The following is a 16,315-nucleotide window of genomic DNA, read 5'->3' as shown; positions in this document are numbered from 1 at the left end:
AAATTTAAACTTTAAAGCTCATTTGATTACACTCTTAACTTACATTGTAATAATAATAAGAATCTAATTCCTTTATTCAATAAGATTTTCGTATGAAATACTGGAGCTTTGTATGTCGTTTATATAAGATTTAAAAAAAAACATTATAGAACCAGATGCCCCTGCGAACTTCGTCTGTTTAGTAGCTAGATACCAACATATGGAACATTTTTCTAAGCTACCCCATAGAAACTGTTCGCTTTTCCGATCTATACTCCAAAATTTGAGGAAAGACTTACATTTTTGCTGTATGTTATTTTCCTGATTAAATAGAGAAACTTCACGACTCCTCCTACGGTTATGTTCAATATATAATTTCTGTATGATTTGACTCTCTTTCACATTTGACTAAAACTCACAACGTCTCTTTTTCATACACCAGCAACGACAGTCTATCTATTTAAGATGCTTTTTCTATAAGACTAAACACTGTCTGAGGAAATCGGGGTAAAACAGACCTCTCCTCAATTGTATTCCGTTGATTGTCAGTCAGTGCTACGACCGTTGCTAATGCGTTTTTTATTACCACTCTCGTTCGTTTCTAGAATATCCCAATGTTAATCCATAACAGACATTTTTATCGCATTAAGGACGTATTAAGCAGTTTATAACGAAAAACTATTGTAGAATAAAATAAATCATTGGCGCTACAAGCTTTTTAGGTCCGGGTCTCAGATTTCTGTATCTTTTTCACGATCACATGTCAATCTAATAGGCAAGTAGGTGATCAGCCTCCTGTGCCTGACAAACGCTGTCGGATTTTTCGGTCTAAAGCCGGTTTACTCACGATGTTTTTCTTCACCATTCGAGCGAATGTTAAATGCACACATAGACAAAAAGTCCACAGGTGCACAGCCGGGGATCGAACCTACGACCTCAGGCATAAGAGCCGCACGCTGAAGCTACTAAGCCTGCACTGCTCGTATAACAATATAAGTTGGATGTCAAATTGGTGTCATTGAGATCCAGACGTAATCTATTCTGAATTCATTTAACCAACTACACCAAGCAACGAAGAAATAATTTAATAATTGTATATAGTTCAACGATATTTCATCTGATATAACTAAGCAAACAAAAAAACAAAACAAATATCTTGTTTACCAGTACACGACTCCCGTTTGACCTTAATAAATGGTTGCTTCAATTGAATTAATTTCTGCAAATAGGTCGTTGGTATATTTTACGTTGTACTCCATTTAGGTTGGACTGTAATTGTAATAGCTAGTTTTTGCAATTTGTATTGACATTTAGAAACGTATTTGCAAATATGAATTATGTGCTTGTCTTTAATCGGTGTTTATGTGAAAATACTCATGATGAATGTTAAATATTTTTGACTGAAATGTATACTGTGTTACTGTAAAAGCTCGAACTGCAGTAAATCCTAAGACATTCCAGTAAAACCTAAGATCTACCAATTCCTAATGGTAAATGTCCCAAAAGGTTTGCTATTCGAACTCTTACCACCATTCCGTTGGTGAATCTTAGGATTTACATTAATGGCACGGTAAATGTTGAAAATCAAAAATAATTATTAAGTTAGACTAGCTTATGTAAGCATTATGTTTGTATTTCGTTGTTAAATTCCAAATAGAGAACTACTGATTCAGTTAGATAGATATGATAGAGATTGAGATATTCAGAGACATACGTTATGTGTGTTTTCAAAATAATTTAAATATGTTGGTATTAGTTTGTACTTATTACTATCATATGATACCTTTATTTATTTATTTATTTATTTATTTATTTATTTATTCCATATAATTATTCTATCTTTACAGTAATAACTAATTCGATAGAACGACACAATATTTTACCCACACCAATTAACCTAAATACAAAACATTAACAGAAATATATTTATGTACCTAAATCTTATAACTAATAGTATAGGAAGCAACTCTTGTGAACTCAGCCAGTGTACAAACAAATAAGTCTACCTTAATAGAAATCTTATTTATTATGTGTATTGCTCGCGTGAGTGGTGCTTCGCTAACCAAGTTGGAATGTGCGCGCGGTACATCCAAAAGTTGAGACTTCCGCCTCAGGTTTCTACTTGGTACCCGTAGACTCAGTCTCTCCATTATATCCGGATTATGAACCCGACCCGTAAGTATCTTAAATATATACACCGACAAGGCTAGCTCTCTTCTGAGGCGTAGCTGGTCATATCCCACCATACCCAGAACAAACAGGGTCGGGTACATAAGTGGATACAAAGGATACACTCCGTACAGTCTCTTGTAGATTTACCGGGTGAATTTATTCTGTATTCGCTCTAGCATGAGACTGTATTTAGCCTCATATGGGGCCCACACCATTGCATTGCACTCCAAGTGACTTCTGACTAACGCATTGTATAAAATTCTAATCGCACTAATATTTGTGAAGCCACAAGCTATTCGCAATATGAACCCCAAATTTCTGTATGCCTTTTTGCATGTTTTATCGACGTGTTGCGCAAACCCAAGATTGGCATTAAAATATATTCCTAGATCTTTAACCTCCAATACTCTAGCCAACGTTAGACCACTAATAGTATAATTGTATCGAGTGGGAAATCGTGCTCTCGAGAAAGATATGACTTTGCATTTCGCCAAATTAAACTCTAATCTATTTCTCCTGCTCCAATTTACCACTCGATCAATGTCTTCCTGCAGCCGCATACAGTCGTCTGTACTTTCTATGGGCATGTAAAGTTTGATATCATCAGCGAAGAGCAAGCACTTTGCATTCTTGACAACTTTTGGTAGGTCATTCAGCATTATCATAAATTCCATCGGTCCCAAATTACTGCCCTGTGTCACGCCTGATCTCGTAAAGTAAGCCTCTGACCTACACCCAGCGTATTCCACGTATTGCGTTCGATCTTCCATAAAGCTAGCCATGAAGTTCAATAAGTGTGGAGTGAATCCTACCTGTGCAAGCTTCTGCAAAAGCACGTCGTTATCGACCAAATCAAACGCTTTTTTAATATCGAAATAGGCAGCGTCCACCTGCTTTCCACTGTCCACTACTGGGCTAATATTAGCCATATAATTTAAGAGGTTGCTAGTGGTACTCCTCGTAGACCGAAACCCGTGTTGAGCTTCTGAGAGTTGGGAACTCACTTGATTAAGTATGCACTTTTGAAGTGCATACTTAATCAATTTTATAATACTATATACCTGTTTCGTCTAATAGTACATTAAAGTTAATAATTAAGAATTACTCATTGTTTTATTCCTAAAACCAACATCTACCAGCTGACAGTGGTAAAACCTAGCATATACTGAATTCGAATGGTAAAAGCTCCAAAAAATCGTTGTATTTTCAGAAATACTTACATTTACCAACTCACGTCGGTAAATCCTAAGACTTACACTTAAATCTTAAGATTAACCGTAGTTCGAACTTTTACAGTAACATATATATAAAAAAATCCAAAAACACGATAATTTTTACCAAAATGGGCTCAATCCAGCATTATGTTGATGTCAGCAGCAAATTGGATTTGGGCTCATATTATATTGGAGGAAATAAAATGATTAAGAGACTGGATATCAGATAATAAGGAATCGTTTTTATGTTAAGTATTATTAGTGATGTTATTGCTATTATATATATTAGATTTCTAATTAATCAATTAGATAAAATAAAAACTGGTCTTAAAATATCATCATGTCTGTGTCTATGTTGCATACGCTACAAGTATTAATACCTAAGGTTAAATATGCTTTAGAGAAACAAGAGTTTATTAAAATCATTTCAAAGCGTGTCAAATTGTTTCCGTTTCGTCTATAATTAGCCAGTAATCATTTTTAATTAAACTAAATTCCAGTTACAAGAGATACACAAAACCTAATGATAATAACAATTTGAAAAGTAATTTCTATTTCCGTTAATAAAATGTCAATTCGATTGACCCCGGGAACCCCTATTCAAATGTAAATTGAAAAGCCTCTCCTGAAAGTTGAAATTCAGTTGATAGCCATGTTTGGGGCAAAACCGCTAATTTATTTTGATATTTAATATCATCATTTTAAGGTGCAAATTCGATCAGCGAGTTTCAGAACTTGTTGCAAAGCTATCTCGAGATTGGTATCTGAATATATTTCATAGCTTTAAAATATTGGTCGGGTTTCGAATGGCGAAGCATTCCCGATTACACCTGAGTTATTGTCTGCATTATTTAAGTCGATTTCCATTTCATATTTTGGCACGTAGAAAGTCGAAAGCTCTTTATTGCTATGAATCCAAGTTGAAGCTTTTCATTATTTTCCAACTTTATTAAATGAAGAGAAACGTCGACGGAATATCTGAAGAACGTCTGAAACTACGTGATGTGTATATTCTATTTATCGTAATATTCTACTCCAAATCAAACATGTGCATTGAGTAAACTTTCGGAAAACGTTCTTATTTTAAACTTCGAAAATAAAGCTCGAAAATTCGACCGCGTTCGATTTGTTACAACGTACATTTTCTTTACGAAACAGAAATAGTTTTACATTCAGAAAAACCTGTTAAAATGCCCCGAGAATTCACATTTGTGGAAAACTATTTCCATACCAACGATGTTTTGATGTTATCAAGAACTCGCGCCAGCCTAAGTTTTTTCAATATTAAAAACAAATATAAAAGCGTATGAATGAGTACGAGTTGCACTCGCAGATATGAACGAATGAATGAAAACGTTTAAGAGCGAATGTAATTATGCCTTCCATTCACTCTCGGAAAACAATTGATGCTCATATATTTTGTTGTTCATATATTTTTTAATAGAAACTGAAAAATGTTATAAAGTCATGGCGTATCCATTGAAGGTAAGTGTATTGTGACAGTCAGATTAAACTTTATACGTATATATACCAGCACACCCGGCCAAGCGTTGCTGTGGCTAAATTTTTGTTATATTACATAGTAGTAAACTATTAAAGGGAAACGGTAGGAGAACACCAGTCATGGGGAGCATGCTTTTTTGGTGGTTATGCCATTAAATTGTAGCTTGTGTGAAACGTTGGTAGGTACTTTCAACACAGCGCAATCTGTTATTATTGTGACTGTCAAATAATAAACAAATAATTTACAATAAAAAAATAATGCGGGTATAAATTAAGATGTAAATTATCCTATCTTTTAAGTTAGATCAAACTGCACACGATGTGCAAATTTGATTGAAATTGGTTAAGTAGATTAGGAGTCCATAGCGGACAAACAATGTAACGCGTAATTTATATATGTCTTCACATATAATTATTTAACAAATGTAACAAAATATTGTAAACCTATTTTAAAAGAGTAAGTGTGGAGTTTCTTGCCCATTCTTCTCCACACGAAACTACCTTTTGGAAGGGGCAACTAGAATCTTCTTTATATATTTTTTTTGACGTTCAAAAGTGCCATTTTAGATGGTCTAATTGAAATAAATGATTTGACTTTGACTATATATAAAAATATATATTGCGAATCTCTGTATCCTGGTCATAACATTATTCTCAAAAGGCAACGGTTGCTTTTTGAGAACAAACCATACAATAGCTTGGAAAAATATTAGTTTATGGACGAAGTTTATTGCTACTGTTTTAGAGCGGGTCATTTAGAATTACGTGATAACCAAAACTAAGCTAAATTTTAATACAATTTTTTATAACCTAATATTCCTAAGCATTCTAATATGCTAACATTATTCCATATAGGACTTTAATTCCACACATCAAGTCTTTAGAGTAATTAGAAAATGAATAGCACTCTATTAATATATTTCGTCCTAGTTAGGGCATAGTGCTTTCATTTAGTGCCTAATGTAGCGTGGATGCGCCCGGCCGGCTAACGACCGACATGACTCCCAACTTACGAACTACATTTATAGAGAAACACAGTTTACTCACTTGACAGTGGTTTATATTTGTTTGTCATCGATATCTGTTTTATTTATAACGTAACGAAAAGGCATTATGGGTAGAGAAAAATAATAAAATAATTCTTAGCTTTAAAAGCTTTTTATTACATGTTAAAAGCCTATAATATTATCATTAATACTTCCTCAACGTGAGCAGTGTTAGCCTAGTAGCTTCAGCGTGCGACTCTCATTCCTGAGGTCGTAGGTTCGATCCCCGGCTGTGCACTAATGGGCATATAATCAAAAAGTCGACAGTGTGTGGCAGGTATAGGCTGATCATGAAACAGATTCAGAAATCTGAGGCCTAGATCTAAAAAGGTTGTAGCGCCACTGATTTATTTTTCTCTTTCATAACGTAGCAGTAAATATTCGTTATTTTTTTATATTTTGCTATTCAAGGCTTCGCCACTAAACGTTACATACACTTTGGTCTCCTCAGATGCTTTTAACTTGATATGAGCTAGAATGTTTGCATCTTTACAAATGGGGACCCAAATGTTAGGTAGATTTCTTAAAAGCGTTAAATAAAATATATTGTATACCTTTTATATAATATTCTCAGTACAATTCAAATTAAGATACTTATGTATAAAGCTATATTTTCTATTGTAATATAATAAGCTCAAATACCTGTAGCATATGCTGGTTCCAAATCATCTTCATCGTCCGTGTGATGTCGACTGGACGCGTGCGAGTGTGAGTGAGAATGTGAATGGTGCGGCACACCCACATGCACTGGTTGTATCGGCTGCTCATAGTGTTTATGATGATCCACGTACACTCTATGATGATGGGGGCACGGGACCGGGGGCAAATAGTCCGCTATTGTACCACCGCGGGTCAACGTCGACCCAGCACTTAGCGTCCCACCACCAGAACACGACGCTAACGCACTCCGCACTGATCCCAGATCGAGGGATGGCCGTCTTGATAGTTCCCCGTAACTTTCACCAAATAGAGCGCTCGCTGGCACAGCGTGTCTTACTTCGTGATGATGGGAGTGTCCCCCGTTGGAAGAGGAGTGGGGGGAGGCAGAATGATCCCGACTGTCGCGGGAGGTAGACGCGGTGTGGATGATGCTCTCATCCTGTGTCTCCATGACCTCTCTCGCGGTAGGGGGGTTAGGGTGGGAATGCACTACGGAGGTCCCCGCGCGGCGAGGGCTGCGGCCCCTGTCGGGGAGCACGGAAGACGCGGACCAGTATCCCCAAGCCATTGTGGCTGTTTTCGCGGAAGACTAAATTGACTGAAGGGTTGACAACGTTAAGAGATATTGTAAATACAAATTATTTAAAGTGATGTTTCATTTCAGATACACTTTAGAACATATAAGCTTTGGCTAGTAAATCAAGTATGAAAATTTAAAACCCCGCTTCTGGATCTATTTCTCTTATAAGCCAGTAGATCAGGCTGGAGTCTTCAAAATCGAAACGATACTTGTTTTGAAATGTAACCCAAGACCTCCAGGTATACAGCGTACGCATTACAACTAAGACAGTAGGGCGTTGCCACTTCACTATAGTAGACAAATTTCATCAACTAAAATGAAACATACTTTAAAAATTGTAAGGTTTATTTTAAAAAGTAGACAACCCTAAGATACACAACTGTAAACGAACCTAATCTCCTTTGACGTCGTTTGGGAGCAGCCGCCCGAATAGTAGTAGTTCGGTCAAAAATATTTTGCAAACCGAGCCATATAATTTCAGCAACGAATTTCAACAACCTATTCATGAAATATTATTTTTGCTATTAAGGCGATCGCAATTTCTGTTTTTACGTCATTAAAATAACGCAATGTGCTGTATTAACCTAGTGGTTAAGCATGCATGTCTCGACCTTGGAAATTTTAATATTTTAATACTTGTGCGGTGAAGAAACTTTTCTTACTTGCCTAAAGAGAAAAACTTATGACAGGGACTTAAAAACGTTGTTTACAAATATTTTTTATAACCGTAATAGAAAAATATCTCTGTAGAAATACTTTTTAAATCCAATAGAAATAAATCGTTTCCGTCAAAAAATGTTAAAGGAAATTGCCAACTTATCTTTTAAGTTTTCTTATTTGGAAGCCTTTTCAAAGCGGAAATTGGATAAATAAGTACATAACTGTAAATATAATTAAAATAAAAGTCGCATAGGATACAACGACATCTAGGGAACTTAAAAAACTCGAAATCTTTGAAACACAGAAGTAATATAAAATTGCAAGAATAGTATACTCATGATAACTATTTAAACACTGAATTTAAGGACCTATCTATCTAAATAAAGGGCAAACTCCAAAAATCTAAATTTTTTCTCTCCATTTTTCATCATCATTTCTTGAAGTAGGGCAAATGGAAAAAATATATGGTGGAGTTGAGTAGATTATGTATCCATTTTGAAAGATCGATACACGATTCAAATAACTTCACTTGATAGAAAAAAAATCCAAAGACAGCCAATCTTTGACACTTTGAATTCATTTTATGACGAAAATGTAAGCAGAACATGATTTTGAAATTTACACGATATATTGACATTGACACAGCAATTTGTGCTTAGATAAGTAGTCTAGTCGACAAGTTGAAAATGGAACAAAATAGAGATACTACTCCTAAAATTATGTGCGATAGCTCATTGGATCCGGAATGACGTCTAGAAAAATGTGCTAAAAGCGTGTATTAGCACATGAAATATTGCAAAAGTTATAGACCATTAAAGATGAAAAAATAATGGAATTTAGTTTTTTGCCAATATTTGATAAACTATTAATATTTAAGAAATTTAAAGAAATTTAAAGATTCTGAAAGAGGAGGAAATTTCCAACAAAAACTCCTAACTCCCGGAACTGTATCTCCATTATTTATAATGTTAATTTAACGCTAAAAATAGGTCTGCGGGTGACATTTTTAGGATTCGCGCGTGGCGTCAAAAGCGACTACGGCACATTAATTAATTTATTTAAGGTATTGAATATTTTTTTTTAAATTTGAAAAAATTATGGTGTGTTCTGAACACTATAATTAATTTATTCCCGTTGAAAATTTTACTTAAAGTTAATTTTTCAACAAGTTAAATAATTGTTAACTAACGAAAATTTCTCGAACGACCGTCTTAATTGTAAGTGAAAAAAAATGTTTAAATAATGGTCGTAAAAATATTTTGCTTCGTAGAGCCTTTCTTACATACATACTTAACAAGATCGTGCCATAAAAGTTAACAAAATATTTATACTTTGTTTATAACAATTTTTTTACTTAAACAAAAACTTAAAAATCCATGTAATGATGTTAAAAAAAAAATTGTTTTTTCTCAATCATCATATAATCGTTTTTTTATTAATACAAGATATTTATTGATTTGAAAAAAAAAAATTCCCGCCATTTGTTGATAATTTTTTTTTAAACAAATTGATTAAATCAATATTTTTAAAAAAAAATTTAACACAACTTTATTACATTAAAATTTTTATGATTTTTAAAAAAAAAAATTTTCCTTAATAACAATTTTTAATTGTTTATAATCGTTTTTTTTAATTTTCTATTGTTTAAATAATTAGTTAAGAAATTTTTTTTTCCTAAAAATCATAATTGACAGTCTTCTATAAAGTAACAGAAAAAAAAAATTTTTTTATCAACAATTCTATTGTTTATTAACTTACCAATTTGTTATAAACAAATATTCAACTTTTGTTTATTTTTTTTCTAAAACTCCTAAAATTAACAAAAACAACCATATATAACAAAGTATAGAAAAATTTTTTTTGTAAATTTTTTGATTATCATGAATATTACTTTTATTTAAAATTAAAAATTACATATTACATGGATACATTACATGGATTTTTAAGTTTTTGTTTAAGTAAAAAAATTGTTATAAACGAAGTATAAATATTTTTTTAACTTTTATGGCACGATCTTGTTAAGTATGTATGTAAGAAAGGCTCTACGAAGCAAAATATTTTTACGACCATTATTTAAACATTTTTTTTCACTTACAATTAAGACGGTCGTTCGAGAAAATTTCGTTAGTTAACAATTATTTAACTTGTTGAAAAATTAACTTTAAGTAAAATTTTCAACGGGAATAAATTAATTATAGTGTTCAGAACACACCATAATTTTTTCAAATTTAAAAAAAAATATTCAATACCTTAAATAAATTAATTAATGTGCCGCAGTCGCTTTTGACGCCACGCGCGAATCCTAAAAATGTCACCCGCAGACCTATTTTCAGCGTTAAATTAACATTATAAATAATGGAGATAGAGTTCTGGGAGCCAGGAGTTTTTTATTAGAAATTTCCTCTTCTTTCAGAATCTTTATTTGAAATTTCTTAAATATTAATAGTTTATTAAATATTGGCAAAAAACTAAATGCCATTATTTTTTCATCTTTAATGGTCTATAACTTTTGCAATTTTTTATGTGCTAATACACGCTTTTAGCACATTTTTCTAGACGTCATTCCGGATCCAATGAGCTATCGCACATAATTTTAGGAGTAGTATCTCTATTTTGTTCCATTTTCAACTTGTCGACTAGACTAAAGGCCTTAACTTGTAATATAAATAAATATGAATTTTGTCACATTCTTCATAGACCCCCTCAACGTGAATCACACGACAACTTTCATTTAAAAAATAGTTTGCCAACTGTTTAGATTACCATTGTATCAGACACTTGTCATTAAAACGATATAAAACAGAGACTAAAGATGGCGGTAACCTATTAGTTACCATGGTTACGAAGTTATGCCCAGTATAAATAATGGTATAGTATCCACAAAAGTCATTTTACAAGTTCCTAAAGAACTTCCAACTTCCGTTCCAGAATAAGAGTCAAGACTCAGCATGACTCCCTCATCACGATGCTGCACTTTAACAAAACCCCTTTATGTGCAATCGAGTAAAAGAACTCTGCGTGCAGTGCGATTCGAGCGCTATGCGGCGTTACATAAATCAAACATTTGCTATTGGCACTTTTACGGCCTTTATATGAAAACCATGTTGCGGCCATTATCGTAAAAAGCTTTTACATAAACGAAACCCCTGTGTGATCGAAGTTATATACGTAACTATGATTTAGTATAGTATTTTACGATTTGATTCTTAAGAAAACCTCTATGGTAGGGGAGCCCAAGAGGGGATTTCGGGATTTACTAAAGCGCGGCAGATTAATATATAGGGGGATACCTTGTACCCGGTTAAGTACCTCCACAAAATATGAGGCCCATATATAAGGCCGCACGTGAAGGAGACAGGATCAGTTTAGTAAAAAAAAATTGACCATCAGAAATTCCCGAGCGCGTCAGATTAAGGTAGGGTGAGTTAATTACATCCTAAAAAGTGTATATTCCACTAATCTGACAATTTGAGAGTGACGGAAAAAAAGGGGAGGGCAACAAAGTTGTAAAAAAAAAACGTCATCTCGACATTCTCGAGCGTAGCTAATTTTTTTTTTATTTTGAAGGAAATAATTCAAGAATAATGAAAAATATATAATCTGACGATTTCCGCAAGCCGAAATAACAAAAATTCGTCGATAAAGTTAAATGCGTGCAGCTGCGTGATGCCTACATTTCCTTAAACCGATCGGAATCTACTAAACGGTGTTCTAAATATTTCCCTCAAAATTACATTTCCTGTGAATTTGAACCGATTCGGACCGATAGATTTTGAGAAATTTTGAAAAATCTTAAAAAAATAAGAAATATTTTTTTTAAAGTGGTTTCTTTATCGAGCAACTTCAAAAACTAATCCGCCTTTGAGCTTGAAAAACCACGTCGATCGCCACCAAGCTGGTCAACAGCGGTTGATTCGTTCGAGAGATATCGTACACGAAAGAAACCCGAAAAAGTGTTTTTTCGGGATTACTCCGAAATTTGTGGTTCGATCAATTAAAATTGCAAAATGACTTATGAGGATGATAAAACTGCGTCGAATGCCGCCAACGGCGTGAAAATTGCTTGATCCATTCAAAAGTTATTGCGGTTTGAAAATTCCAAAAATAGTGTTCTATGAAACTTCTATCAGACTTTCGAGCTTGGAGAGCTCAAATGTATAGAAATGTTATTTCTTTGAACTCAGCGAGCTCAAAATATTAATTTTAAGCGCCCAGGAATGGAATTAGCGGGAAGTTGCAGGGATGGCCCTTTAGGTGAACCGTTTTTCTATTTTTTTTTTGTCAGATCAGGCGAATCCCTCTAGATAATCGTCAGATTATGAGACAGTACGTTTAGAACATAAAGATGAACCACATATATCTTAATCTGACGCGCTTGAGTATTTCAAAATTGCGATTTTTTTTTGCAAATTAAGAAAATGGCTGTGGGTTTGCGTCCCATCGAAATCGTCAGATTAGTGAATGAGAGCTTTTTTTTGGTGCACTTAACACTCCCTTAGAAAATCTGACGCGCTCGATAAAAAAATTTTTTTTTTAATTTTCAACCCTTAAATACAACCACCCGCATCGTGCAAACGATCAGATTAACATACGTACATTATTAAAAATACGTAGGGCATAGATGCTATCAATATCTGACGCGCTCGAGGATGTCCATGCAACAGTTTTTTTTTACATATTTAACTATCTATAGCCGCTTCCCCCACCGATGAAAAGGAATTTATCATATAACATTTTTTTCTTCTTTTTATCTAAGCTTTGCATCCCAATAGGTCTCTACGACGCTCGAGTAAATCCCCATTTAGCATCGTGGGCTCCCCTACCACTATAGACGCTGTCGTTCAACAACAGAGCATTTCTTAAGGCAGTTTTTTCCGCGCACCACCACTATGTGGAATCAGCCCACTGAGGTAATTTCGAACCAATTTGACTTAGGGTCCTTCAAGAAAAGAGCGTCCCAATTCTTAAGGGATGTAAAGAGTAGTTCTTTTATTGCGATATTAGGATAGTAGACCTTGTATTGTATATTTTGCGTGATGGTATAATTTCGGGCATATTCATATGAGGAAAAGAAATAAGAACTAATTTGTGTACATTTTCATTTTAAGAGAATATGAATTTTTAAAATACATTTGAAATTATTTTTCCTTTATTATTACGCCCATGGCATTAATTATTTTATTGATAACTTCTTACTCAACGAAATGTTAAATAATACGTTTCATTATACGCAATTTCTCTTCGCATGTTGCAAACGATATTAACCTGTAGGGACGCAGATGAATAACTAAAAATAACACAATATAATACGGTCACTAGATATTGTATTTGAGCAAACATAATGGTGTTTATATAAGGTCAGGTTGCGCTATTTATATAACTCTGAGTGTGAAAGAAGTAGATTTTTTTATTTTTAACTTTGATTATGTTTTGACAACAATATTGGCACACTAAAAATAAACTGACCATGAAAAGAGCGTACTAAATATAAAAAGGCATTGGAGTACCCATTAGCGGCGATACTTAACTTCAGTGGAGCATCCTGTCCATTTTCCCCCCAGCTGTTTAATCAAAAAGCCTAGGAAGGCTAAAAAAAACAACCTCCAGCTTTACCTAAAAGCCTCTGTCTACACCCAGTCTCATACGCAAATCTCAGTAAAAGAAAATAAAGCATATCATAATCAGTTAACATCCATACTTCTACTGAAAAGCGAAATTTTACTATCTTGAAAGTCAAATCAGTCAAATCAAATTATTTCAATTAGGCCTATTAAAAAGACACTTTAGAAAGTCACAATTACAAATTAAAAATATTAAAAAAAGACTTTTTGCCCCTTCCGAAAGGTAGTTTCATATGGAGAAGAATGGGCAATAAACTCCATACTTACTTGATTTGATAATTATATGTGAAAACCATGTACCTTTTACATAAGAGCAATCACATTTTGAATATCGGTTTCATAACATTATTTTTGTATACGAGTATTATGTAGCGAAGTGGAAAAATCTGTTATTCTATTAAATCCCTGGCGAATCGGTATACTGTCATATTTGAAATATTCCATATTTTAATATGGACGCATAAATTATAACCTAATGTTAAATTCATTTTCCGTGTGGCTATCCAACGTAATTGATTTTGCTTGTTGAATTTATTATAAATAAACATATAGTTATGAAATAGAAACAACATCTGAGTATATTGTGGCAAACTGTCCACTACGCTCAGTTCATGTTATTCCTAATCAAATACAAAATCATTGATGCATAAATATCGAGTTACTCGGAAGCTATCGCTCATTAGTGACAAGGCCGCCCATTAAAATTCCTATGTTATATGTATGCAATGAAGTTTTAAATAAATAAATGTCCAAAATTGACCTAAGGGAGCGTTAGAGTATTACGTAACTAATTTTGGGAGGGGGGGGGGGGCCTTTTGTAAAACGTTACGATGCAGGCGGGGATCGAATTACGCGTTATTGTTACTATTATTTTCGACTTACACCCCATAATAGTAACTTAAGAGTCACTAGGTGGTCACGAAACGTTTTACTATACTTGGGTACTGAAAAACGTTACGACTAGTTACATGGGGGGGGGGGGTCAAAAATCTCCAAAAATTGCGTTACGTAATACTTGAACGCTCCTTAATAGGAACATTATGCCCGATTTTCGTGTTGGTAGGAACAATATCGTGAAAAAAGTAATAAACGATACATACAAAAATATGTCTGCCTCTTATCACAAGATGGTCTTTTAATGTCTTTAGCCTATCAAACCCTAACATATAACAAATATATTATTTGACAGTTACTAATATATTCGATAACATAGACTCCCTCTACATTACAGTATACAAAGGTCGCTGATATGAAAATGGAAATAACGTGTATGTCAATATTTCTATAGTCGGTTCATTTGAGTCGGCAGCGGGCGGTATTGTCTTTATGACGTTTAATATCTTCGAACACATGGTAAAATAAGAGTATATTCTAACAGTTCTTCATATCTCGCGACTCTCTGACACACAAAACGTCTATTCCTAATAAATTCGTGTTTATATCCTTAAGGTATTCCCGTACGTTTTGTTATGGTTTTTTTTAAAGTCACAAGGATAAACGGTCAAAAGTTAACTAAGTGCATTTGTACAAAAGGGAGCGTTCAAGTATTACGTCACGCAATTTATGGAGATTATTGCCCCCCCCCCCCATGTAACGCACCGTAACGTTTTTCTGTCCCCAATAGTAACACGTTTCGTGACCACCCAGTGATGTGGTGTTAAGTACTGGGAAGTCGAAAATAATATTAACAATAACGCGTAATTCAATCCCCAGCGAGTGACAATGTATTAAGCAATAGCGGCGGTATCGCTAAATATCAGGTGAATTTCCTGCCCGTTTGCCCCCATAAAAAATAGAAGCAAGATTTAAATCCACTTCATCACGAAATCCTAACAAACGAAGACATCATTAAGATTAATATTTCTGGGTAACACAAGATATAAGCCACACGAGAATAATAATTCCCTAGTGACCAATGCATCTTGTGGCGATGAATCGAGGCTTATTAAAATTCAAATATTAGTAGGAAATACCTAGAGAGGGAAGTGATTGATGTTGCATATTAAAATGATCGCGATAAAATTTATTTAAAATTTTAATACACTTCTATTCTGTGATGTGTTATAATTCTATGTACGACTGCAATTTATAAGTTTACTTCACGTCTGCAAGGGATCGTCCTAAAATCTGACATTTCTCATTCTCTCTTCAGGTATATTTTTGTAAAGTATAAATCTGAATCTAGCCGCACCTATTTATATAATAAAAAATACCTAGAAACCCCATGAAATTTACTCGAAATCGTATCGCTAAAACAGCTGATTCGTGACATTATGAGTTCATGACCTTTAAGGTTATTGACCCTAACGTGCACACTTGAAACCTAACATGTAAATTGTAAGCTGTGTGTTCTTTACAGCAAAGTATTTCAATACATGATAAGTTCTATATGAGAATATTCACGACCTGTCGTATTTGATACTCTATTGAGGGCTTTCATTCAATTCTTATATTCAGCTAATATTTGACTAATATGGCATGGCTAAAGATGCCATGACACGTTTAGACAACATCTGGAAGAAGAGAGGAATTGGGATCAAAACCAAAATAAGACTGATACGGGCTCTAATGTTCCCTATTCCTGTATGGAGTAGAAATGTGGACTATCTTGGCTCGAGAAAGGTTAAGGATCGTTTCCTTAGAGGTGTGGAGCTGGCGACAAATGCTCAGAACACTGCGCACCAATACATTGATCCTGTCCCAGCTCCACATACGGACTTGCTAGTCTACTATATGCCGACAGCGAATTGGATCTTATTTCGGCCATACAATGAGGCGATGAGAACATGGAGAAACTGACCATGGTTGGTAACACAGAAGGCAAAAGATCACGTGGCCGACCAACCAGATCGACCGATCAAGTGAAAGACTTGTCGTCCT

At 34.2% G+C, this 16,315-nt stretch overlaps 1 protein-coding gene across 4 annotated transcripts in view; it reads right to left on the bottom strand.

The window, feature by feature from the left end:
- LOC125060686 (atypical protein kinase C) overlaps positions 1-16,315 on the bottom strand; it is a 208,098-nt gene that overhangs the window by 96,457 nt on the left and 95,326 nt on the right. The window contains exon 2 of one of the 4 annotated variants that reach the window (XM_047665681.1): positions 6,557-7,172. The exons of the other annotated variants lie outside the window; for them this stretch is intronic. Coding sequence (XP_047521637.1) covers positions 6,557-7,142 — 586 coding nt within the window. The 5' untranslated portion in view covers positions 7,143-7,172. The remainder of the gene's footprint in view (positions 1-6,556; positions 7,173-16,315) is intronic. 4 annotated transcript variants of the gene reach the window in all.

The sequence above is a fragment of the Pieris napi genome, chromosome 22 (assembly GCF_905475465.1).
Source record: "Pieris napi chromosome 22, ilPieNapi1.2, whole genome shotgun sequence".
In the NCBI taxonomy this organism is placed as follows: Eukaryota; Metazoa; Arthropoda; class Insecta; order Lepidoptera; family Pieridae; genus Pieris; species Pieris napi.
The sequence above is the reverse complement of the archived record's forward strand: the minus strand, read 5'-3'. Positions and strand labels throughout refer to the sequence as shown.